Here is a 27748-nt window from a genome sequence, read left to right on the forward strand (position 1 = left end):
TGCTGTGTTCATCAATCAGAAGGGGATTCAGATTCTGTGGCGGTGCGTCAGCAGTGGTCAGGGAATAGTCTTGTTACCAGAGTACGAGCAAAAATCATTGGTCTGCAGCACCCCATATCTGACCAAGTCCCTATGAGTGGTGTCTGGGAGGGCATATCTCAGTCTTATGCCCGGCTATGCATTCCAGTGGCAGATGATTCTATGTCAGCAATGGGCTCATATGGGGCCCTAGTGAGAGACTTCCAAACAAGAGGCAAATCCCAGCTTGGTACAGCCTGGACACAAGTAAAGGGCTCCCTTCAAAAACTGACCCAATAAAGGGTGTCGACCCAATAGCAGGCCCCTCATGAAATGTTGAAATGGCTGACGCATCGGCTTTGATTGTACTGGCTGCTTTGCCTTGGTCCAACTGAGACTGCAGGAAGTGAAGGACAAGCGGCACAGTACAGGGGAGCGCAGATGCAGCATACCCGGGAGTGCTGACCAATAGAAGCTTTTCGGACAGAGAATGTATACGGAAAGACATAATGAGTAAATAATGTGTTAACCTTTAAAGCATGAAAACTTGTTCCAGTAGAAACCCGAAATACAAGTATCAGCATGAACTGGGTATAATAGGTCCTTTTAAAGCTAAATTATGCCACATTAATTCTGGCACTTAGTCATCACAGCATGCCTAATCAGGCCGCTGAAGGAGGGCTCAGTCCTCAGAGATATGAGACTGCATACAAAGTAAAACAAGTTTTAAAACGGTCTTTGGTTCCTTGAATGAATATTTTTGTGCCAGTGCATCGTTGTCTCATTCTTCAAGACAAACAATTGAGGATGGATATTTGCATATTGTCTCCTGAGGCAACAGAATAAATAAAAAATCAGATGTATTCTGCTGCTTCTAATCCATTCAGTACTGCATATGAAATATTCAGAGGATAAAGTGTGTTGGGGATAAAGTAGACTGTTTTGGAGAGCATTAAACTCACATCTGCATGTTAAATTTATACATCAATAATTAGTGACCAGAGGATCCACCAGTAAACCCAAAGACAGCATTTTAATCACAGCCAAGCTGGCATCACATCATTGTGTGTTGGATTTCTCTTGCGAATGTGAAGGTGTTTGAAACTCTGCTGCTCTTATTTGGGAGCAGAATGCAATGCACACACACACACACACACACACACACACACACACACACACACACACACACACACACACACACACACACACACACACACACACACACACACACACACACACACACACACACACACACACACACACACACGCTGTTGCAAAAACCAAATGTCCCCGCTGGCAATCAATAACATTTTAGCTGATCTGATATTGTAAAAGAGAGAGGACCATATCAGATAATCTAAGGTCACCAAGTCGAGCTGATCTGAGCTCAGAGGCTTTTTTGACTTTTTTTAGACCTCTATGCTGTACATTTTACTCTAAGTTGAACATGTCAGTTATAGAGGTGAAAACAGGAGCATGTGAAATATCAAGGATTTCTTCATGGAATGTGCAAATTATATTTCTTTAGAGGAACAACTCTGATGAAGACGACTATGCATCCAAACATCAGTTAATTTGCGCCTCAATGAAGAAGCAGACAAACAACAATCCTAAAATCTAAGAAGCACTGGGCATTCATTAAGAGAAGTAGGTTGTAAATGGCTTTTACATCAATTATAGAACCGGAAATAATGTGTCACTTACTACAAAAACCTTCTTCGATATCTTACTGAGTTACCTCCGATGTCAAACTGCTTTTTAAATGTGCACTTTGGAGTGTTCTATAGGAAACTGAGGTTCTGTTTATATTCAATGTTACTCAACAAAATACATTATGTGTGTCCTTCAAGTCTAGCAATCGTGCTGATAGCATTTTCTTCAAGCACACACTCCCAAATACTATGTTGAATACAACAAGTTGTATTTCTGGTAAGTGAGCAATGTACCTCTTAATCATCCATCAATGCACTGGTCTAATCGTTGACGGCAATGTGGGGTTCAGTGTCTCGTTTATGGACACGTGGACGGGGCAAAGCTGCTCAGTTTAGTAATCGCCCAGTGGTTCTTTAATGTTTTGTTGTTGTAAAGTCGGCCTCCATTCTGGAGGAGAGTTGTGTTAAAAATGATTGGTCGATATAAGACTATATTCTAGCATCTTCTTCATCTGTATATTGGTGACTGAAGAAATGACATGAATTTTCACCTTTATTACAGTACTTCACACACACTTTCATTTGACACTCGGTAAATGAGCTACAGAATGACAGAATTAAGGGCTGTCAAGTTTCATTCAAAGTTTGGATGTTGGAGGAAATTGTAATATTTCACCATAGGTTTGAATTCAAAGTGGGCTGTAACTCCATTTGCCAAGTTTGCAAAACACAACTGCCCACAGTAAAATTTGCTTGTCACTCAAGTGAGGAAGCAGCGGCTTTTTGAATGAATGGAAGAAGGATTTTTCGTTGTAAATGTACTTGGGTGCTCAGGTCAGAATCAGGCGGGACAGGGAAAAACATGAGCTGGATATTATACAGTGTTTTATCAAAGACTTTATGGCTAATCCTCACCTCAGCATCCCTACTTCTCAGCTACAGTTATAAACAAGGATATAGAATATCTGTATTTCCTAAGGGAGAGGTCAATCCATCCCATGTCTTTGACTGGCAAAAAATGAACAAACATGTTTGTTTGGCACTGGGTCTGCATTGGTACTTATTGCCTCCGTATAGTGCTGCAGGGATGATGTATTTTTGAATGCCGACCCGGATATTATCAATGACCCTGGGTTCCCTTGACAAAACCTAAGTGGAATTTTTCCATTGGATTTTGGATTACTGCAGAACATAAGCTCTGTGGCGAACAAAAGTTAATGATACTTGCACATGTTGTTCAGATAATCTTGACTTTGTAGTCTCATTTAGCCACATGTTAGCAATTGCCTTTTTTAGGACACGTACTAGCTTCAAAATTCACCAGCAGCGCATTGACTTAAGTATTTTTTCTTGTAGAACAAAAGGTTAACACGCTAATGGCAGACAAAGCTGTAATATTTGTTGCTTGTGTTGTTCATTGATCCTTAATTTCAGACCACACTCCTGCTGCAACATGTCCAGTTGTGTTGTGTTTGGTTTTGAAGGCTTTATTTTTTACTTTTACTGGTAGAAAATCTTACTATACATGCAGTAGAATGAAGATAGAGAACGGAATAGTGGAGCGGAGACCAGGAAGTGCTGACCAATCAGAGCAGACTGGTCTTTTAGGAGGGGGGCACGTTAAAAGAGACAGGCACTGCAATAAAGCTTCTCAGTCAGAGGGTGTAGTAGACATGAGCAGTATGAGAAAAATAAAGTGTTTTTTGAACATTGAAGCAATTAAACATGTTCTAGTAGAAACACAAAGTACATGTATGAACCTGAAAAAGAGTATAATAGGTTGGCCTTAAGACATAATTTTCCAGGACATTTCCAGGAGTTTTTCTTGAAAATACAGGGTGTTAGGCCTACCTGCTATCAAACGGTCTTATGTGATTCACCAATGTATCAATACATTCAGCAGCATATACTATACTATTATATAAGTTGAGTTTTAAACCAATTTCAAACCTCAGTTTACGCAGGCTATCTGAGTGAGTGGTTAAAATATTGTTTACATTTTGCAGTACAACATTGATAACTTCAAGGATATTTATATATATATATATATTTTTTTTTTAAAACAAATTTCTAGGTGTCTCCATGACTGGAAAACTAGTCTCTAAATTTCCAGGTTTTACAGGACACATGGGAACCCTGTTGTGCTGGTGGAAACTGATACATGTCAGACACAGTTGATATAATTTCTTTTTGCAGTTTTTCAAGCCTTTGATTATATAGGACAGACAGGAAATGGGGTGAGAGAGAGAGGGGGACACATGAAGCAAAGGGCCGCAGGTTGGAGTCGAACCCGCGGCCTCTGCCTCGAGGACCTTCAGCCTCTTTACATGGGACAACTGCTCTAACAAGTAAATTTATTCGCAATTAAAATTTTGAAATTTGTGATGTTTATAGTCATATTGGATTTCAGTGTAAGAAAATCACATTTAATATTGTTTTTTTAAATATGCGTCCTTGTCCTTAAGCATGCTTTTCTCATTCCACCCTGCTGGGAACCTACATTATATGAATATACACTTACATAAAGTATCATAACTGGCAGAATATCTATATTACTGAAAACTGTGTGAAGCCAAAGGGGGAAATGGGTTAAAGCTGTGAGGAGTATAATGACTTGCAGAAAACAGACGTCAGTACCTGGACACAACGAGCGGGAGAATCAGCATCTTCAGCATCCTCATCAGCAGCTCCCCAGGAAACTGGAAGTACTTCACCTCCTGTCAGGTCAAGAGAAGAAGACATTTTGCTTAAAGGTTATTTGAGGAAGAAAATTAGACAGTAAGTGAAAAGCAAATACACTGGAGATCAAAATGAGAGAACAAATTATTAATACTTGATATTCTGAAATATTGTTATTTTTTATTGTTCCGAATAGAATCAAGCACTCTTTATGTATACGGCACTTTTTATACTTTGACAGTAGCACAAAGTGCCTTACAGAAAATAAAAGCAAAACAAAAAACAAAACAACACATGAACAACAAAGAAACACCATGAAAACCCAAACCCCGGTTTCTGAGGAGACATGGCTAGGCACCGAGAGGAATCATGGTCCATGGCTGCAGAGGGCGCCGCCACAGGGAACCCCCCCAGCCCAGGCAGACAGGAGGCTCCACACCACGGTGTAGAGCTCTCTGACTCCCGGGTCAGGGCCGTCCATGGGACAGCACCCCCAACAGTCAAATAAGATAAAAGGAATAGAAGCTAAAAATTATTTTTTTTAAATATATAAGAAGCATAAAAGAAATGAGAAAGAATCAAACAGGTCAGTTAAAAGCCTGATTAAAAAGGACATCAACATCAACATTCTCTGTGGCCCTGAGGTTCTGAGGGCCATAATAACTGAATGCCGCCTCCCCGTGTGTTTTGGTTCTTACTTGTGGTATGTTTAAAAGGCCAGTACCAGAGGACCTCAGGGTCCGTGAGGGTGGATAGGGTCAAAGTATTGCAGATAAATAAGAAGGCCCGAGACCATTAAGACATTTAAAAACTAGTAAAAGAACCTTGTAATCGAATATACTAGTGTGTTTTTTTTTTAAATAACCAAGGCACTTCAACAAAAACCTTTATTTTGTGAAAAAAGCACTCTCAGATCCCTCCCAGTTATTGGTTTTAATCTGCACCTGGTGACGGTTTACTTCATTGCTGGACACACCCTGTTTATCTGCAGCTCTCCTGGTTCCTTTGTAAGATGGAAGCAGCTCTAAGGTGACTGAAACCCTGAGACAGCAGGTTGTCAAGGTGAAGGACAAAGGGATGACCCTCTCAGCCATCAGAGAGAGGTTGGGCGTTCACAGTCTGGGATTTCAAGAAGATTGAAACTTTACAAAGACAGATTTATTCAACTCCCCGTAAAACAAGTGCATGAGAGGACAAGATTATGCAAAGACACAATGGGGAATCAGTTCAACATTGCAGCTGCAGTTACTCGCCAGTTCAATTCTGATCAGGGCAAGGATCTGTCTCTGCACAGTGTCTCGTCGTTTAAGACTTTTTGGACTGAAAGCCCACTCTGCAGTGACCAAACCTCTCATCAGCAGAAAGAATAAAAAGGCTGGACTTGCCTTTGCTGAGGAGCATTATGGGAAACATTATATTCAGCGTAGGACTGGGAAAGACTGAACCCAAAGTGTGTGAAGAAGTCAGTTCCATTTTGCAGGAGGAATCGTCATGGCTTGGGGATGTTTTCTGCAGCAGGAGTTGGGCCTCTTGTACAGCTACATGGCAGAGTGAATGCAAATGTTTATGTGAACATCCTTCAGCAACATGCAATACCTTCACTGTAAACTGTCACACTGTAAAACAGGTTAAGCAGTTTCTTGAAGCTAAGAATATTGAAACAATGAAATGCCCAGAGTCCAGATCTAAACCCCAAAGAGAATCTCTGGAAAATCAGTGGTGACGAAGTAAAGTCTAAAGCTGATGAAAATAAAACGTTATTTTCGTTTCATCACAACTAGAATTGCAGTTGATGCGAGTATCTCACTATTTCTGTCCTCATTTATATTTTATAATGCTAGAAATTATATCCAGCTACCAAAAAAAAGCTTGAAAAATCAGACAACAATATTTCAGAATAAATCAAGTATTAATATTTTGTTTTCTACTTTTGATCTCCAGTGTAGATTTAAAAAAGAAGATGAAAAAGAAACAACATTATAAGGATGTTTGGAGCACTGCCAGAACTAAAAAAAAAAAAAGATTGCCCTGATTAACATCACAACGTTCGTTTGATAAATGAGGGCCAATGTGTCCAACATTTACACTTTATCCCAGCACTGTACATCCATTGAGCCAGAGTACTGCGATAGAGACAGGATAAGATTTGAATCAGATCCGAACTTACACATCCCGCCAATATAATTTTATTTTGCATGGGGAGCTAGGTTTAGCAACAGTGATTAGTCATATTGACATTGTCCTTATTAGATTTAAGTTTAATGCAACACAAATCTAATATCAGAAAAGATCTTGGTACAGCACAGACACAGTCATACCAAAAACCAATGTTACAGAACAATCATTTCAGCCTCATCTTACTGAATCTCCTACAATCATGCCACCTTGGAGGAAACAACGCTGTGTGTAACCCTTGGTTCAGACTGTTTGAGACAGTGTCTTAAAGGTTATTTGTGTAACCTTGTGCATGTTTTAATATTTTTTTTTATTGCAAATGAGGGAATTGGTTGCAATATAACTTAAAAGATGAGACCTATCCCGACTAGCCTATGACAGCCTGTTGACTGTCTCAGTCTATAAAGTACTCAAGATAAATTTCCACAAAAATGTGATGTTGAGTCCCTTGCCTCTCTTCAGCTTGCCGACAGCTAACTGTGAACAGCTAACATATGGACTATTCTAATGTTACATGTATACATTTTGCAGCTACAGCCCTGACATGGACCTAAGGTTGGCGGCTGTCCTGTGAAACTGCAACATCTTGTTTGCTGATCTGGCAGCGAATTAGAGTCGTGGCGATCCGGGATCAGACCTTTGGTGCTGGGGTTTACACTGGCTGCAGGCACAGCATGTTTTTGTGGTACAACAAAACCCCCTTCCTCCAGTGCTGATAAAAATCCTAGAGGAATCACGGACATGTGTGAAATACATTGTTGTTATAGCTAATGTTAGCTAATGTTGGCTTGCTTGCTAATGCTTCAGCTAATTCATCCAAAATCCTGGGGCTGATCTGGGTGCTGTTTGCAAATAGGCTACTTTATCAGATTATTACATTACAGAACATTAGGAAGCAAGCGACGCCAGATCCTACAGCGTAACATTATTTCAACATGATGCAGCTCAGTCACTATCAATTCAATTCAATTCAATTCAATTTTATTTACAGAGCCAAATCATAACAAAAGTTACCTCAGGACACTTTACAGAGTAGGTATAGACCACACTCTATGACTTATTTATGATTTACATGGACCCAACAATTCCCCCATTGAGTAAGATGGCAACGAAAACCACCATATCCATTTTCACTGTATCAGTGTCGCTGTTTTGGCCAATACTAGCTCTTGAGTGACCACAGGATGCTAAGTACGGTTCACTTAATCGCCACCAGTGTCGCTAATTAACAAGGAATTTATGAGAGTGACACAGATAAACTTTGACCTTGACACACCCTGAGTATTCCCACGTACAGCGAATGACTCTGATGCCTGAACATAAAACCAAAGCATTATGCATTATATAACAAGGTGACACTAACACTAACTTTAATATAACTATGACACGACATGACCTGATAATGTACAACCTGTCCTAGTGGTGTTATCAACCCAGCAATTAGAAGAAGAGAAGAGTCTTAAATCTTTAATTTCAGATCATGAAAAATTGGAGCAAAATGTGTCATATATAGATAGATATAGATATATCTATATAGATATTTTTTTCCAGTGTATAAGTTAAAAGTCAAAGAGCTGAATATAAAACAGTTAATGCCATGGAAAAGTATTTTACTCGTCTAAAAACACAAGTGCCATGTGCTATTGTCTTAAGATACAACAGTTTGGCTAAAGGTATCATATCTCATATGGATGTCCTGTAAGGAAGTTGTATTAATTGCGTTGTTCACATGGGTTGCAGGTACTTGTAACTTTGAGTACACATTTTCTACTATTAATCCCCGGGGACCTTTGTGCCACCGAAACCGCCCCATTTGCCAGGGAAGCGGTGGCACACAGCTTCAGAGAGCCGGATGGGAAGGCAGATAATAACACCCAAAACACAAGATTCACAGTCATTTCTCAGTGGTTCCTGTGATATGAGTAATATATGCCTGTGGGCTTTTTAAACTTTTCAAATGTCATGAACCAACTCAGGGAATGAGTATTTGTTTATGCAGAGAACATCAGCAGTAGGTCGTCCTTCAATGTAGCCAAGGACACGTTCTTAACTGCTACAATTCGGCCATATGAAATCTGAACTTCTCTGGATTTGGTCCAAGCGATCGTATCTCAGTGTGTCCAGTGTGCAGGTCACCCAAGATGCATGTTAATGCGGGGTCTGAACAGGGCCTTTGAGACACTCCAAAAGAAAGATAACAAGACTCTATTACTCAAAAGGCAGTGTGCTTTACAAGAGACGTGTAGGTGGAAACAATGTCACTAGTCAGGGTTAAACTCTGCAAATGAAAAGAATAGGAAAGCAGCCATAAAATTACTCCAAAATTCCGGTGACATCTTTTGGGTGACAATTTGGCAGAAGTATTCAGATCTCACAGGCTTTTTGCGTATTTGTTTCAGTGTCCACTGGGCTTAACACTGGCCTCTATCCAGTGCAGCAGTGGACAGCTGTTCTCTATCAGCCGTGTTGTTCCATTTCCCTGCAGCCAGAACGCAGAGCTGCACTCTGTCAACATGAACTTGGCAGTGTGTCAAGAGTCTGAAAAAGCTTCTTCCCTCCCAAGACATTTCTGTGGTCACAGGCTGGTTTAGGATATCTGCCACAGGAGTCAGTGTTTGATCCTGCAGTTAAAGCGTAGCTGTTCTTCAAGCACGTGTCAACAGTTGGTTTACCAAGAGTTACTGGATATGCCACATCAAAGCTTGCACGCATTTTAATATTTTCCCAAGGTATGAATAGATTACTAAAATGGTGTGTGGGCTAATTTTTTTGTTTATATGTTAATGTGTTGCCTCTATTGATGAAGACTGCAATGTGGGTGTTGTATTATTTTCATCAACAATGAAAAAAAAATTAGAAAAGGTGCAAAAGGTCTGAATCTTTTATTTACTACATTGAGCCGTGTGATTCAGGCACTATTATGATTTTTTTTTTATTTGTTTAGTGGTATACTAGACATAATGCATAGTTTCTGTATGAAAGGAGCAATGTTTGTGATTGGCTTCTCGCAGTGTACTGGAACCCATCAGTGCAGCCGTTTTCATAACCCTTATACCCTTATATACAACTCATTTGCAACTGTAAATATCTTCTGTGACAAACATACCACTCCAATGTGCATGTTATCGAAATAAATAGGACTTATTTTTAATCAAAGAATCTGCCTATTGATTGTTCATACAGAATGACAATTCAATCAATTTTGTTTATATAGTGTCACATCACAACAGAAGTTATCTCGTGACACTTTTGATACAGGGCAGATCTAGACCATACTCTTTAATTTACAGAGACCCAGGATTCCCCCACACTGAAAAAAATGACTTTAGGGTATAGTAAAATGTATTTAATGAATCTAAGTAATTTATACATGATAAAAATAAAATGTAGTGGGAACTAGAATATCTTAAGCCAACATTTTAATATATTCATATTTTGTTCAGGTGATAAATTCACTGAATATGAAGAGTACATTGTTTTATATATTTACAAATACAATGTAAATGCTTTATAGTCACTGCACATTAACTTTAAAATACTAATTAAATTTTACTCTGAAAATCTCAATCTACCAATGAGTAATTTCTGGTAAATGTAACCTTTCCTTCTCATATTTGTGAAGTGTCTTGGTAACAGAAGGTCGAAGACACTGAGCAGTGGCACCGTTGGAAAGCCCGTACATGGAAACATGTTCAAGAAATCCACCTCCATCTCTCTACGACCTTCTGTTACCGAGATACGGCAACCTAACCGGGAACTCCCATGATGCATTGCAGGATATATTTTATCAATAAAATATCTCATCAATGATACATCAGAAACACCAAGTATTATATATCACTGTGTTGGTATTGAAATTATCTATCAGAAACACATATATCAAGTCATGACCAAAAGAATAAGGTCGCGGGTACAAACGGCCGAAATGGGTTTTCTCAGGAGGGTGGCTGGAGTCTCCCTTAGAGATCTGCAGCACAGAAAATACTGACATTTTAAAATAGTGTAAAAATCTCATCCCGTCTCGTGGACTCAATATCGTGTATCGTCTCGTCACAGCCCTTATTCTGAATGTATGGTGTATTTTTTAATATTGTAGTGTCATGACACTGATGGTGCTGTCGGTTTACCTTCTATGTTGCATCTTCAAAAGAGCACAATAAAAATGTGACACTGAATATGAAACAGCACATTGTAATTTCTGCATCTGTTATTGATTTATGGTATGTGCCCCTAACATTTCTGGTTGCGCCCCAAAATTTTCAGTTGGGGGCCACAGTGCCACATACAAAAGTTAGTCTGGAGCCCTGACTAAAAGACGCCCCTGAGCTGATTGGCAGCAGTACGCAGGCTGTGATAAAAAAATACTTCTACTTATCAACAGCAATTTCCTTTCTATGAAAAATGTTTTAGACTTTTCTTAATTAATTTAGATAATTATAACTTAAAAGTTGGACAGAGTTAAGTAACATTTAGTCAATTTCTTCACAAATGCTAAACTTAAAGGAAAGTACATTATACTTGATATTCTTGATACTCAGTAGTAAAATTTAGTTGAAAAAATTGAGGGGAAATTGTTACAAGGATTTTATTAAGTAAATCCTACAAGTATTTTTTTTTCAGTGCATGAGCAAGTATGTAGCGAAGGAGAATAGGGAAAACTTTTAATGAGAGAAACTCTCAGTGTCATAATAAAGTGATTCCATAACTGTGGCTTGAGCAATAAATGTTAATGTCAATGTATAAAAACGTAACACTTTCCTCTTTAACATTGCCACTGAGCATAATCCCCTGAGCAATTATGTTGAGGGAAACATTAATAGTATCTGAATATTACTTCTAGGAGACATGGCAACATGACCACCTGTAAAATATTTCTTATAATAGTAATTGCCACTGGTTATGTTGTTTTAAAGTATGTGAAATATGATATATGAATGAGAATCATCATCCAACTCTGCTGACTCCAGGGAGTTTTTTGGGGACTTCTGACTCATTGTTTTGGGTTTTACAGCCTGTAGCTTTACTATTTTGGTTCAGTCTCACCACTCTGCTCTCACAGTGTTGTTTTTAACCGCAGCAGGCAGCTGTCTCCAGCAAAAAGGTCCAAAACCCCACTGTACTGTATACTACCTGCTCAGCTCCAAACAGCAGACAGACAAAGTTAGCAAATGTGATTTAAACCTTATGTGAATTCACAAAAAAAAAACACAATAGGCCTCAATTTGAATAAATGGAAAAAACATGGAACTGTCTCAGCATTTTCTAGAACTGATCATGGAGAGCAGGGGAAGGGTTTGCTTAAACTGTCTCGTAGAACTCAATAACATGAAGTTTACCAACAGATTACATGTTCACACTCATGTAAACAGTTGAGTTTCTCCTCCACTAACTGAATATGTGACAATAAAAGAACTGGACATGCCATGTGTGGGGCGGGGAGAGGGCTCATTGGAAAGGTTACTGTACGTGTTCCACCTGCAGCGAAAGGAGGACCAAATGGAGAGAGAAAAGAGAAACTACTGCAGGGCAAAGTTTCACGGATGGGCTGGGCATTTAAGAGGAAACGGATGTTCCAACAGATCAATGTACAAAGCAAACAGCTAAACTGACAGTCAGTGTCAGCATGTCCCAGTCAATGTCCAAACTTAATGCCAATGAAAATGAGCTAGGCACCCCATTTCTGATGGTAAGATGGCTTGACTGAGTACCCTCAGCAACAACAGCATGAGTTCTGTCTGTAAGGTAGGAGTGAAAACAATTAAGTATGGCTTCATCCAGACTTACAGCCTGTAGTTTGTGGAGTAGGATTAGATCAACGAGATGTCAACGAAGAGAGCAGTTTTGTAGAGAGTGTTTTTTATCCAGGGAAAAGTCAACGTCATCGATGACTAAAACCGCAGCTGTTATAGTGCTGTGATTAGGCTAAATTATGCTGAACAAATCAGAACAAATCATGAAACATCACCACTTTTATGGAAGGGTAATACCGAGGCATTTTTTCTCGAAGCTGGAATCATTGCTGTTAAAAAGGTTTGGCTAAATATGAGCTAAATGCAGACAGATTAAGGATAGATGAAGGACAAGATTGTCTGCACCAGTGTTTTTTTGCATAATGTGAATTTAAGCAGAGCTTTATAAACATCAGCACTGCTTGCCAGAAAATCTGCAGACGACAGAAGCTGATGCATTTAGGACTTCCTCTGCTGTACGTACAGAATTGTCTACAGATGAATGCAGACCTACTATATAAGGGACAGAAGAGAGGAAATGGGGTTCATTCACACTGGGAGCAATGGAGGTGGTTAAATCGCCCAGAATGTGAGTATTGCGTCACTTGCTGAAATTTGTCACATTTTTGATCATTGCTTCAATCGCAGGTAGCTGCCAGCTAACTAACTGCTTACCCTGCTGTTGTACTCAATGGAAGTTATGCTAGTGCTAACCAGAGCTCTGAATGCTTCTAAAAGAACAGAAATGAGCTCAGGTGAAGTGTGTGGCTCTTAAAAAAGCTGTTGTGTTGTAGTAAGATCAGGCCGTCAGTGATTTATCCTCCATAGCCGTACAGCTGCTGCCCGGTTTCCTGTAGATTCACTCTTCACTGACAGCTTTCTTCTTCTTCCTCTGGATTTCAGACAGACTGGATGCCCAAAGGCACGTTGCTGCCATCCACAGTTCATAGTTGTATCCATTATATTATATCCGTAGGAACAGTCTGATTTCCCCCAAGGACTTCAACAATTGGTGGCTTTGGTGAGCCCAGTGAGCCCCTGGATGTTTCACAGAGAACTTTGAAGACGCTTACCGCAATGTCAATGCTGATTGGCTGGAACTTCAGGTGCTGTTGCTTGAAAAGTTAACATTTTTCAACTTCAAGCAACACATAGTCGTCTCTTTAGACAGCCGTGCAAAGATGGTGACGCCCCCGTTTTATCGGAGGTTCTAACTCAGTTTTGTATTTTGGAAATAAAAGAAGTGTATCTCCATCCCCTGATTTCCTGTCCTACGAACTGTTAGTGATGCAGGCTGGCAGCGGTGCAGAGGAAGTTATTATGTAGCTCTTTTCAGGAATAGCTCAGAAGGCGACATAGGCTAGTCTGTGTGTGTGTGTGTGTGTGCAGGTGAAGAGAGACGGTGGATGAACTCAGAGCATCTGTAGCTGCTGATGGTTGGAGCAGAGAAGACATTAGCAGTTAAGTTGTTAAGTTTTAGTAAATGTGTCATATTTCCTGACGCTGGTTTGTGTCTGTAAACAGCCCCTTTGCTAGCAAAATGGTATTCATCATGTGTACTTGATATTAATAATCTGAGTTCTCTGTGCTCATGTAATCACCATATCCTGAATATGATCATAAGCATCATAAACTGGATATTCATATCCATGTAAACACACTCATCTGTGAATGTGCAGAGATCTCAGCTTCTGAAAATACAGATATGCTGATATTCCTTAAAAACATGTCAATAAACTACAAAAAAATACCAATTACCCTGTAAGTGTAAATTTGTTGATGACTGGAACGTGGAACTTCCATGGGTGCAGCATAAAGAAGAAGATGGTGTTTTCCTGTGCAAAGTCTGCAGTACATGTTGGTTTAATGTGATGAGTAAAGAGTGTTTGCATGTAGGAGACATCGCTTGCTGTAATGAAATTATACTCATTATTGTTTTACAGACTCTTGTTTTGTTTTGAACATGACATTTAGGCAAGTAGAATACGACCTGTACACGCCCTATGGGAACGAGCTTTTGAAACCTTAGTGTCAACCCCTGCTTTAAAGAATTTAGATTGAGCTGAATCATGATTTCAAATACTGTCCTGTAGCTTTAAAAAAGAAAATGTGAGCGATATCCACCGTGTTACTCTGTCCTGTTTTCTCACTTTCATTCCAAACTGTGACCAACGGCAGTCTCCCTTCCCTGTAGAACTGTGATTTTCAGAACGTTTTGGCTGAATGTCATAATGCTATCCATCATCGTCTGTATAGGGGAGAGGTGAGAGCCCCTGCCCCTCGCATTGCTACCTGGCCTGTGGGAAACACTGAAGTATGATATCAATAAGTATGGAGTTTGAAGAGGATTTTTGAAATTTGGTCTAGAGGGGTTGTTCGTTTAACACGTTAGAGCTGTCAAGAGAGCAAGTCCAGGTTAAGATCCTCCGTTACTTAATTAATTAAGTAATTTATTTAGCGGAGGCATAGTGACCAAAGATTTGCAATGTCCTCCAAAGCATCACAATGTGCTGAAAGGGGGAGGACATACCAATAATGATCACGTGCATGTCACCACTGAGACACAGGTCAAAACAGAATATTTTTGTGCTCAGAGCACGAGGTGGTTTAATGGACAGTGAGCCAGTCTTTTACACAGATGAGAACACCGCCCCCCTTACTTCTTCAATCACATATGAGAACGTATCCGTCTAATGCAATGTCATTATTGGGAATCGTCAGGGAGAGCCATGTTCAAGGACTTCTGGGGAGGATTCATGCACCAAAATATGTAATATGTCCATTGGTTAATGCTGGACAGAGTTTACAGATTCAGATGGCCTACATATCTATAAATGAGATATTACAGCAGAGCGGGTGGGTACACTGACGTTTGGCCCGTGCTGCAGCTTCTTGGAGCTCTAAGCAGCAGCCTAATACTGTCATTATAGGCTGTGTGAGCCCACAGGTGGACAGTATATAGTGGGGTACACAAAGCTTTAAAAAGAGAGATCTGAAAAACTACAAAATACACCTTCCAACACAGAAATCAGGAAATACCCATTTCCTGTCTCTCCTACTTCTGGCGATCATAATATTATTATTATTTACATTCATTCATTCAATCATCTTCAACCGCTTATTTCGGGGTCGGGGTCGCGGGGGGTGCTGGAGCCGATCCCAGCTGACATCAGGCATGAGGCCAGTCCATCGCAGGGCACATAGAGACGAACAGAGACAGACAACCACTCACACAGATTGCCCTACGGGTGATTTAGAGTCATCAATTAACCCAACATGTGCATTTCTCTGGATTGTGGGAGGAAACCGGAGTACCCGGATAAAACCCACGCAGACATGGTGAGAACATGCAAACTCCACACAGGGATGCAGTGCGGGATGCAAACCTGGAACCTTCTCGCTGTGAGGTGACAGTGCTAACCACTACACCACCGTGTAGCCCTTATCTTATTTACATTATATTTAAATCACCAAATCATCTGCGTACATTAATAGATCTCGTCTTGACTTTGAAGTCTCAAGTCAAACACAAAAAGTCCTTCAGCAACATTAGTCTAACCTTCCTCCATATTTTTGTTTGTTGACCACAATTTAGTCTTTATATCTAAACGTGATAATCTGGGATATTATCTCTTATTGGACTGGAAACCTGCAACTGTCACACACACTGTAGTAATACAGTGTTTGTGATATTATGATATTATAGCTATCTTATAAAAGCTTGGATTAAGTAAGACGTAGCTGTCTAAACCTAAAGTAGGACATCTTTGTCATTTTCTTTTGCTGAGGTGGGAAGCACCCAACATGGCTATTAGGTAACACCCAAGTTTATTATCAATCTGATGATCAATAAACATCTCAAACTTGTGCGCTGTGTAGAGCTGGGTGAAGTTGTGTAAGGTTAGGGATGTCAGGGGAGATGGGAGGATAGTGGACTGAGGGGCTGCAGGACGAGGAGGGTGCATAATGACAGCTAAAGAGCTTTTCTGTTGGGCATTAAGCAGAGAGAGCTTAGTTTGCTGTATAAGAGCAGGATCAGCACTCACATACAGCCAGCAGAGGAGGTTTGTCTCTGCTCATCTTGCACTCATGAGTAGGGTCAGTGTGTGTTTGCCTGCGTGTGTAAGTGTGTGTGTTTGTGCTACATGGGGCAAGTGCGGCTGTTTTCAAAGGACCAGTCAACAGGGCAGCTGCAGTTTGACCGGTTGTACCAGCAAAGTGTGACACAAGAATGTAAGAAAATAGCATCATTGGTACAAAATATAAGTTTTACTCTGAATCTTAATTTGTCTTCCATTTATCCATCCTCATGAATACATTTCAATTTTGAATTATAAACAAAACAGTTCACTTTGAGTCTCAAGTCAGTAATGCAGGGGTTTTGCTATAGCCTTACTTAGTCTGGTTTGACTGGATCTCAGTCTCAGAACACATATCTGGATTTTGGTATCATTCTGGTTTCCGTTTGAAGTCTGTTTGTAGTCTGAGCAGTGTTGAGCAATCACATCTGAGTGGGTGAGTGGTTGCTTGCAGTCCATGAGGAAAGCAAAGGAGAAAGAACACTGTTATCATCTGACAATGATTTAGCTTTTCCTTTTCCTTTTTGATTAATGTATCTGCATTTATATGTAGTTATTCGTTTATAGAGATTAACTAAAATGTTTTCTGGACCTGAAACACAGAAAAAAGATAAAAACTTGGAGTGCAAATAATTAGGGGAAGGGGAAGTCTTGGCCCGAACATCTCTTATCTGGATAATCACGGGCTGCACCACAAATATTGTCTGTTGACACCAGAGGCTACATGGATAAACTGATAGCAAATGGGTTCCGAAATTTGGTATGACCTATAGCATATGATACTAATGTTAACAAAGATATTGCTGTATAGTTGGCATTACTGAGTACGGTTGTATTTCTCTTCGGTACTTGTGCTCCTATGTTTCAGCTGTCTACATTGTCCTGTAATTGTCACTATGGTCACAGTGGCCACATAGGAGCACTTTAAACATACTGTATTAGAACATATGAACAAAAAACTACTTCTGGATTTGATGAAGGGTGACAATTTATTTTCTCTGTAAAAATGTGTTGTTATACATATGCTACCGATTCAGGGAGTTTTCTTGTTTGGGTTATTATATAAATCTGAACATTTGACATATGGCCCTAAAAGTGAGCCTGTGTCTTTTGCTGTACAGCAGCCATTGTGGTCTCAAATGACAAAAAGACTAACAGTAGCCAGCAGTGATTAAGTCTTAAACCAAATATGTTGTTTCTTTGTAAGTCCTACGTCAACTTATACTAACATAACAACATTAATCACAAGGGCAGAGAAGTCTTATTGCCGCGGTGGATGACCCACAAGTGACTCTCACATATTATGTGTCATTCTTGATTGATTCTTGAACCGGTGTCACAATCACAATAGAGAGAAGAGCTCAGTTTTCACTACTTTTAACTGACTTTTAATGTTCCTAATGTTTAAAACCAATATCAAATCATCAATAAACATTCAAAGAAAGGTTACCTTAACCTTAATATTAAACCGATATTTATTACCAATATTATACCATTCCGGAATAAAATACTAAGAATAAAGCATCAGTGTTTTGTTTAGCACAGTAACACATAATGCAAACTTTCTCTTAGTTAATAATCCGTGGGAGTAAATTGTCAGTGACACAATACAATAACACATTCATATGTTGAAATAATCATTCTGTTATAGTATCAAAATATATTTGGATATTGTGTTGGAATCAAATCATTCTTATGACAATATACAGCATGATGGCATGACACATTCCTATAGACTGGGGAAAAAAAAAAAGTAATTCTTTTAGGTTTTACCATCTTCATGACATAGTATTAAAGTATTATGTTTAAATCTTTCTACAGAGTACACAATAAAATATTTCTTCATTAAAAGATCAGGGTAATTTTAAACAACACATATTTCTTTACAGAATGATAAAAAATCCCATTATAACAGATTACTCTTAATTGAATAGTTGTTTTTAGAACATACAAAAGTGTGTCGCTTCTTATCAGATAAGGAGTCTGTGGACTGTGTTCTCAGGGAGAAGGAATGTTGAGGGTCTCTGGAGAGCAATAAAACGTAGGGTCTCTTGTTCATTCTTTGACAACATCTGTTTATTCAACAGCACATGTTACTCTTTGTAAGGGAGTCTCACAAACTACAAATCTTCACTCTAATCAGTTTCAGTTCCTGTCAAAGGGTCAAGAGAGTTTAGAAGGGAGGGAGAGAGCACAGGAGGCCAGATCAGAGCCAAGTTCAAAGAGAGTGAGTGTCAAGGGGCCCGGATCAGTTTTTGATAAGGCATGACAGGTTTCTGATCAGACTGGCATTAGGGGTGTCATGATGAATAGTGTCCCCTTTTTGATGACGACACAAAGAGCACTACACCAATAGCAAGGCCTCTAGAAAACAGCTACTTTTACTATGGGTAGCCAAAAAAATGACTGACAAATCACAAACAGAGTCCATTTTAACAATGCAAAGATGCCACACGAACCAAAATAAAACTTCTGTCCTATTCATATTCTAGCAACACAAGTATTCTCTTTTCTTTTGAATGAGATTTACTTCTCGGACCCTGGCATAACTACAAATAAAGATGTTTTGGAAGTAGCACTGCCATCCGGGGAATCCACACTGGTGGAAACAGGAACAGCTGTCCAGTCAGTGTGGAGAATGGTGACAGCTCAGCCTTTGATACAACTAAAGACGTGGGTCCAGGAGAAACCGGTTCCATATCACATGGTACATCCTGACTGAGTGTGGGTTGAGTTGGCCTGCTAGAAGGGCACAGCAAAATTCACTGGTGGAGTTGCCACATGTATGGTAGGTCCATTAAGCAGTTGGCAAGTATGTCTCCATCAGACATTGTCCTTAGTGGTCTGTACTGTATAAGAAACAGGATCTGTCTGTGCTATGACTGTAGCTGGTACCCGTTGTGCCTTGTTGTTATAGTTACGAGCCAGTAGTTACATACTTTCCTTTGCCCTTTGCCTGCATCTCTTAACCTGAGCTTGTTGTGTCTGTAGAACAATCTTTTTCTTCATGGGTGGTTTGGGAAGTTAGAGGTTGGTGCACAGCTCTCTCCTGATGTGGAGTGGTGCAGGAGCCACTTTTGTAGTGTGGACATTTCTGCAGGACAGCAGAAAGCTGTTCAGCTGCTGGTGGAGGGAGCCTTGTCCCTGTGAGGCCTTCAAAGCTTTAAGCTCTGAACAAATCTCTCTGCTAATCCATTAGTAGATAGGTAATACGGGGCAGAGCAAATGCTTTGCATTCTGCTACCTCAAGGAATTGGTTACATTTTTTAGAGATAAATTGAGGACCATTACAAGTTGTTCAGGAAAATCTAATTATTCTGTTTTCTCTGCTGTGGTAGATCTCATTATGGAGACTTCTGGCCATATTGAGATTTATTTTTATTGTCATAAAAATAAATCTTCCGATGTAAAGTTAAATGTATAGTTCAAATAATTGTTCAGTCGTTATCTTGACTGCTGTCATTAAAAGAAACGCATGAACACCATAATTCCATAACATCTCGGCTATTCAGGGCTTTGTACCTGCAAAGGAAAATTTACTGGCCTTTTGAGTCGGAGCCAAAAAAAAGTAAAAAAGTCATTCATGGCCGTAGTGGCCAATGTGGACCGCTGTCCTCTCTCGCATCTCCTCACAACACAGTGCATCAATAACCAGCGCGCTAGGAGGCTTGTTTCCTCAAGGCTCATGGCCACACTGCTCAGTGCGATCCCGCAACGCTCTTCTTCGTGTGCTTCTGCATCGCTCCTTTCCACAACAGCTCGCTTTGTGCCGTTTCATGCCTGTTCTTGCAATCGTTTCAGTCTGGAAAAACCATGGTTAAATCACCACCATAATGTTTAGTTTAAATTGACACAGAAACTGGCAATTCAACAGCAAATGGACAGAGTATTTGGTATAACTGTCACTGTGGACACCCGTATGTTTACTATGCAATGAGTGTATATCAGTGTGTAAAGAGTATAACTTGAGAAGGCATTTTAAGAAAAATCATGCAACTTCAACATCACTTTTCCACTTGGCTCCGATGCTTGCCCAAGATTTTGGCACATCCTTTACTCAAAGCTATTCCTACCTTTCTGGCCTGTTGCTCAGCACTTAGAAAACAAAATGATGAAAGTAGAAGTCATCAAAGGGCTCAATAAAGAGAAGTCTAAGTCTACTTTAATACAGGAATTGAGTAAATGTAGTTAGTTACATAACTTCGCTGGTTAACAGGTATGTTTATTAAACAATGATTATTTTTTGAAAAGTATGTTGCACTTTAAGCGGGTCTGTTACTATATACCTTGATAAAATATAAAGACAATATATGCACTCCTATGTCATTGTAGTGTTTTACAGTAACTGTCGCTATTAATGTGATGCTCATATTTTTCAAGCTATATTTTCAGCTCAGAAAATAACTTCTGCATTTCCTTTTTTAATCCGAAAATACTGTCACTCTGCAGACAAAACAATGTGTAATCTCAGTTTTAAAAAGTTTTATTTTGTCTTTTATTTTTCTTTCTTTTCCCATTTAATACTGTAGGTCCTGAGCTTGTCTATCCACAAGGGAGGAGTTGATAGTGTCTGTGATTACGGGGCAAGAGAGGTGAAGCAGGCTTTAACAAGGTCAAAGTGCAAGGGATCCAGGGAGGAGGTGGATGGTTTCATGGTGGAGAGTATTTTGGAGAGGTCTGCTGTGGTTATGGGTAAAGAGAGGGCAGGGAGTGAAGGAAACGGAAGTTCCGAGTCGGGGATGGTGGCAGAGGTGGTGGCAAGCTGGTTGTGGATGCTTTTATCTTAAAGTGGAAAAATGATAAGAAGTTGTTGCATTCCTTTGGGATGAATGAGGATGAGATGTTGTCCTGGGTTTTGAGGAGTTTATTTATAGTGGAAAACAAAGTGCGTTGGTTGGAGGATCCAGAATGAATGATGCCGGAGTAGACAGGCTTCGTTGGCTTCAGGCTTCACACTACAGGCGAGAGCGGCACCAATGTCCTCTTCTACACTGTGGTGTGCTGGGGGGGGCAGCATATCCAAGAAGGACACCTCCAGACTGGATAAACAGATCAGGCGGGCCGGCTCGGTGGTTGACATGAAACTGGACTCACTGGTGACGGTGGCAGAGAGGAGGACACTGGACAAACTGCTGGACATTATGGATAATGCCAGCCAGCCCCTGCACACCGTCATCAGCACCCAGAGGAGCCTGTTCAGTGGAAGACAGCTCCTGCCCAAGTGTAGGACCAACAGGCTCAAGAACTCCTTTGTCCCTCAGGTCATCACACTCCTCACTCGGGGGGAGGAGGAAATAAAGAAGACAGAAGGGAGGGAGTGGGAGCCACTCACTGTGCAATTAACAATCTACTCTTACACACCTGGATACTTATCTTCTTTTCTTTGTGCAATAACTTTATCCACCACTTAAGTGCAATAATCTAATCTTAATGCTCATTTCTGTCATATACAGTCATACATATGTTATCTTATACATTTCCTCTATATTTAACCTATCTGATTTCATTTTCCCTGAATTTTATTTGACCTGTATTCTTACATTTACTTCATCTATATAAGATAACAATAAGAGTTTATTGTTCACTGTATATTGTTTTTTTTATACGTTCTGTATTTATTTAGCTAAGAGTTTATTGGTTATGTTATGCTGTATTTTTTTATACCTCCCTTGTGTTTTTGTACGGAAAATTCAATTTCCTTGCGGAAGTCATCCCAAAGGGATCAATAAAGAGAAGTCTAAGTCTAAGTCCTATATTCTCACTAGAGCCAGTCCCCTCTAACACTTCCTGCTGTAAATGACGATTTTGGCGGCTCTTGAAGCAGGAAGTGTTAGAGGAAGATAAGGCTCTCTCCCATCACAGGGGGAAATGAGGGCATGCGCGACCATTCGAAAATATGACTGGGTTTCTAACGATACAAAGCTTAATGCAAATGGGTGAAGTATTCCTTTAAGTCAAACCACTAATACTATTGCTGCTGCTGCTGCTGTTGCTGCTTATGTAATCTGTGTTATAACTCTTTGACAGACTCCATACTGCCCATGCAGCCCTACGTCAATGCAACTACAATCCCCACTGTGTTTCTGGTGAAGGCTATGCTCACAGAGTAATCACATAACAGCACTAGGACAGTAGTTTTCCCAACTTCGATGACCTTTTATCAACAAGAGAACGATACTGCAGTTACCAACAATACTGGGATCCTCCATTGCATGATTATTGATTGATCGGGCTATAAAATATGTAGTGCATATATGAATAAACAAGGACTGAAGCAGATGTACTATTAAATTCAAATCAACTTTATTTATAGGGTTAAATCATAACAGAAGTTATCTCAGGACACTTAAAGCAGGTCTAGAGAGGACCACTCTATAGTTTATAACCCAGGGCTTCCCGCAGCACTTTACAGCAAAGGCGGCCGCCTAAATAACACAGGCCTGCCACCCTAACTAACGTCTTCCAAAAAACAATATTGTGTATATATATATTTATATATATATATCTATATATATATAGATATATATATATAGATATATATAGATTTATAGATATATATAGATATATAGATATATATAAATTCTATGAGCGTTATTCGCTGTGTTCCACTGTGTTCCAACAGCACAAGAGCACCATACTGTCTCGTCAGATCAACACTGTCTCTTATCAACTTATTCATAGAATTTGTGGAACAAGCACAATATGCCCCTGAAAAAATGGTAAATGTCCCGAGAACCAGTGGACTGCTATGTGTTTACCAAAGAATGATCACCATTACTTTAAAGAGGTCGCCTGTCCAAACCTGCCTCACACACACTGTAGTGAGTTATTTCCTCCTCATATTCCCCCGCAGATGTATTTAGATTTCGTAGTGAAATGACAATATTTAGTTTAGATTAGTCTTTATTTCAACTTCAGCTGCTCTTTTTCAACGTGCATGACAGGAATAAAATAGAAACACGATGTTCCTAACAGCAGAGGTGATTCTGTCAAAATTGTAAATATTATACAAAAGTATAAACTAATCTAAACTTCATTTACTCTCCTGCTGAACAGGCTGCAGGGCAACAGTCTGACAGCCTGCATGAGAATCAGTCTAAATGGTCCACCCATGAAAGAGTTTAATTCCAACAGGGCCCTTGAGCTGTTATTTGTTAAACCAAGGAGAATAGCCTGTAGCGATGTTACATGTCAGCTCTGCCATAAGTGGTGACTGACCACCTTTGCACGTTTTACACTTTCTTTAGTTAAAATTGCACACATTTTTCTTGTTTCAGTTGCTATTTAACACTTAATTGATTTATATATGTATTGTTCTTGTTCCAGAAGTTGTTTTGAAAAGTATATTATTTATTTATTGAAATATTTTATTATTATGTAATATTTAGTGTTTAATCAGTAATTGTTCAATGTAGTACAGACATCAGAGACTTATCATCAGAACTACTGTAGCCCATTACAGTTGGTTAAGTAGTTTCTCATTCTTCTGTTTTTATCATGTTGCATACAAAGGCAAACTGAAAAAAGTTTAGTTAGTAAAAGTTTATTCCCTGAAGTGAACATTGTGAACTCACCAAGGTCAATCCAGTGCATAGAAAGTTGCAGGGGAGAAAGAAGCCAGTAATGGATCTTGAGTCATGTTTTATTTGTCAAACTACATTTCCAAGGCCACATAATATTAATAACATCACATAATAATAATAATAACAGCATTTTATATTATTTGTTGGCTTTACATATGTGGAGGCAGACAAAAACAAGTGAGTGAAAACATTTCCCTCAGGGATGAATTAAATAATTTAATAAATTCTTCAATGACAGAAAATAATAGTAGCAATATTTACCTGGGATAACAAAGTTAAGCCCATCGGCCTTGGTGAACACATTTTTTCAGGCGTCCATAGATGCAGCATTACCTATCTCTGCCCGGGCTCCTGAAGGACAACTATAATGCAATTTTCTATAAAAAACATCCAATACTTGTGATTTAAGGTTATCATCTACAAGTCTGGGACTTGTTGTGTTATGGCAAAATTGTACATTGCAAAAATGTAAAAACTGGCTGTACATAGTTTGTAACAGGCACTGCATTATGGGTGGGCCTGACAGACCTATGACTACACACTGTTCAACAGGCCCACCCTAAACTTTAAAAATATCAAAAACAAAAAAAAAGGTTCAGTATATTTTAATTTTGTCAAGAATTATTAAAAAATCCTTTCCAGTGAAGGACAATATTGCAACCGTCGTTGTTTAGGTACCTTAAACGTACACAAACGGTTTCTGAGTCATCGCTGCGACCAGGAGATGAAAGGTGAAATCGTAGAGAGGAATCTGGAGAACATCAAAGTCATTCTGGACATTCTCATCACTTGTGCCAAACGAGAAATACCCCTGCGTGGCAACCGAGAAAAGGATGAGCTCAAAAATGCACAATATTTCCTTGAATTTTATAGACTTGTCTGCGGGCATGACAAAGCAACTTAAGAGGAACTAGATGTGATCCACAGCAATACAAAAATGCTCAGTCACAAAATTCAAAATGACCCGTTGGATGCTCTGTGCACTCTCCTGTTGCCACGGATTAAATGTGAACTACATGAGAGTTCTATCTATGCTATTTTAGCAGACGAGTGTAAGGATGTATCTCAAGCCATCCTTAAGGGCAACTTTTAGAATGCTGTTTACGTGCACTGTCATTCAAAAATAGGTTAAAACCCGTCCTGTCAGCCGTGGCCCGAACAACGCTGGATGCATCCACTTTTTTTGACTCCTTCAACACTTTGCACAGCTTCATGTGCGGCAGCGAACGACATATCAGTTTTCTTAACATGCAAAGAGAGATGCGGCCCGATCATAGGTCATTGGAATTGGAGTGAGGTTGTGACAGCGGGTGGGATTAAATATTGGCTGCAATGACAAAAGTTTTCATTCTATATGATGTTATCATGGAGGTGCTGGCACAGTACGTGAAGGGGGGGGGGGGGGGGGGGGCAGATTGAGATTGAGGCAGTCATGACTGCAGCAGATTAGAACAAAAAGCTTCATCTTCCTCCTTGTACTTTTCAGAACAGTTGTTCAGTAAATCAGACTTCACATCTTAAAGCCTCCAGTCCATCACTACATTGTGACAGACACGGTTGATATTGATTTGTCATATGCATGTTGGGGAAATCGACACGGGTGAGGAGTGACAGTGACCTGCGCAACATTTCCAATGCGCTAATAGACTGCCAGGTTAATGAACTGAACACTCAATTTCACAGTGACACATATGGGCTAATGGCATCTGCAGCAATCTCAATGTCCCCTAGCCTTGATACAAATGACACCACCTTGGCCACTATAGGGAACTCTTTCAATGATGCAGGGAAGCGCTTCCACATAACTATATCAGAGTTGGAGCTTGCAGTGTTTGTGCAACTCATAGAGAGGCAGAAAAACAGAGAAAATCTCAAAAGTCTTCTTGAAGTGATGGACATATGCAATGAGGACGTTTTTCCGAATAGCCATGTTTCTTAAAAGCTCTGATAACACTGCCAGTGACATCCTGTACAGCTGAACGCGTCTTGTCCAGTATCAACTGGATTAAAACACCAAACTCGCCTTATGTCGCTCTGCCTGTTGACTTTTGAGAGAGAGCTTACAGTAACTCTGGACTTTGATAAAATCATTGACATTTTCCAAGAGCAAACCCCGTAGACAACTCCTGTAATTTTGGAGAGAGGAAGGCCCTAGCATGCCTTTTCCTACTGATCTGTGCTCTGTTAAACTATTTGAATTGCATATCAATTAATGAATATTCTCTCTCTTCTTCCTATGCCTTTCTATTTTCACGTTTGGCAATCTTTTAAGACTGCTTGTTGGCGCATAACGCATGACTGTCATTTAGCCTACCCAGTTGTTATTTTTAAGCCTGATAAGTTATCCATGAAGGCTTCTAAAATGCTTTTTTTTGCAATGCAGCAAACTTCCCATTGTCTTCGTATTGACCATGCTATTGTATTAGGAGCCTAGGCTACATTTGAATGCATCTTCTTTGTATAATAAGCCAAGCTCAGTCTGTTGCTAATGATATTAAAATATTGTTGAAAACTTTAAATTATTAAAAATAATTATGAAATAGTTTGCCTCATGTTACACGAGCAGCACTAAACTATGTGGGGAATATTAGGTTCCTGACCACTTTTACCCTCCATAGTCGTTATGGATAGAATGTGTTGAACAAACTGTAAAATATGCCCCTGAAAAAACGGTAAATGTCCTGAGCACCAGGGGACTCATTATGTGTTTGTTTAACAATGAGCGAGTGCCGCCTTCTACGCAAACCTGCCACACCCAAACAGTCACACACTCTGTAGTGATAGTTATTTCCTCGTTATCTGGCCTGTTTAGCTACAACAGCAGATGTATTTAGGTTTCAGAGTGAAATGAGGACGTCCTGTTTCGATGATTCATCATTTGAACTTCATAATCAGCTGCGGCATAAAAGTGCAGCTCTCAACGGCACGCTGCATCACTCGCCGCCAGTTAGGACATTCCATTAGGAAACACTGTAATCAAAGTGATTTTATAGCTGACTCTCTCAGGTCTATAGAGTGACATGCTAAAGCCCAACCAGTTATGGTGCATAATGAAGCTTTATACCATGCAACAAAATATTTAAAGAGCATCAAGCTAATAAAATCCCTTGTATGCACAGATAATATAACAGTTTATTTGTTAGTCATTTTTATTAGGTTGAACAGGGATTGGGCTACACGGTGGTGTAGTGGTTAGCACTGTCTCCTCACAGCAAGAAGGTCACAGGTTCGCATCCCGACCTCGGCCTTTCTGTGCGGAGTTTGCATGTTCTCCTCGTGTCTGCGTGGGTTTTCTCCGGGTACTCCGGTTTCCTCCCACAAACCAAAGACATGCATGTGTTAGGTTAATTGATGAGTCTGAAATTGCCCGTAGGTGTGAATGGTTGTCTGTCTCTGTTCGTCTCTATGTACCCTGTGATAGACTGGCGTCCTGTCCAGGGTGTACCCCGCCTTACGCCCGATGTCAGCTGGGATCGGCTCCAGCACCCCCGCGACCCCGACCCCGGGATAAGCGGTTGAAGATGAATGAATGAATGAATGAACAGGGATTTGATAAAGTTTTTAACTTAAGAACCACCCATAATTGGTCTGGCCCATCCACAACTGGAATCCTGGCTCCGTGCCTGGTTTGACAGACTTGACACATTAGAGACAAAAGGTTGGGATATTTAGGCTACTGTTGTATTGATTTCAGCCGTTTGTCACCTGTACTCCTACCACTTTAATGACACCTTAACAGCTGTTTAGTTTTTTTTTGTTTTTACAGTTTCTCTTCAATCTTTCTTTTTTTTTTTTTTTACAGTGTTTTTACAGAATTTGATTCAGGCATTATG

General features: G+C 39.8%; 1 protein-coding gene across 1 annotated transcript in view; it reads right to left on the reverse strand.

Moving 5' to 3' along the window:
* The window catches only part of slc1a7b (solute carrier family 1 member 7b), a gene marked incomplete at both ends in the record, with an annotated part of 56615 nt that overhangs the window by 22436 nt on the left and 6431 nt on the right, over window positions 1–27748 (reverse strand). The window contains one exon of the mRNA XM_083911297.1: window positions 4308–4387. Coding sequence (XP_083767423.1) covers window positions 4308–4387 — 80 coding nt within the window. The remainder of the gene's footprint in view (window positions 1–4307; window positions 4388–27748) is intronic.

This window comes from Echiichthys vipera, assembly GCF_963691815.1.
Source record: "Echiichthys vipera genome assembly, chromosome: 3".
Taxonomy (NCBI): domain Eukaryota; kingdom Metazoa; phylum Chordata; class Actinopteri; order Perciformes; family Trachinidae; genus Echiichthys; species Echiichthys vipera.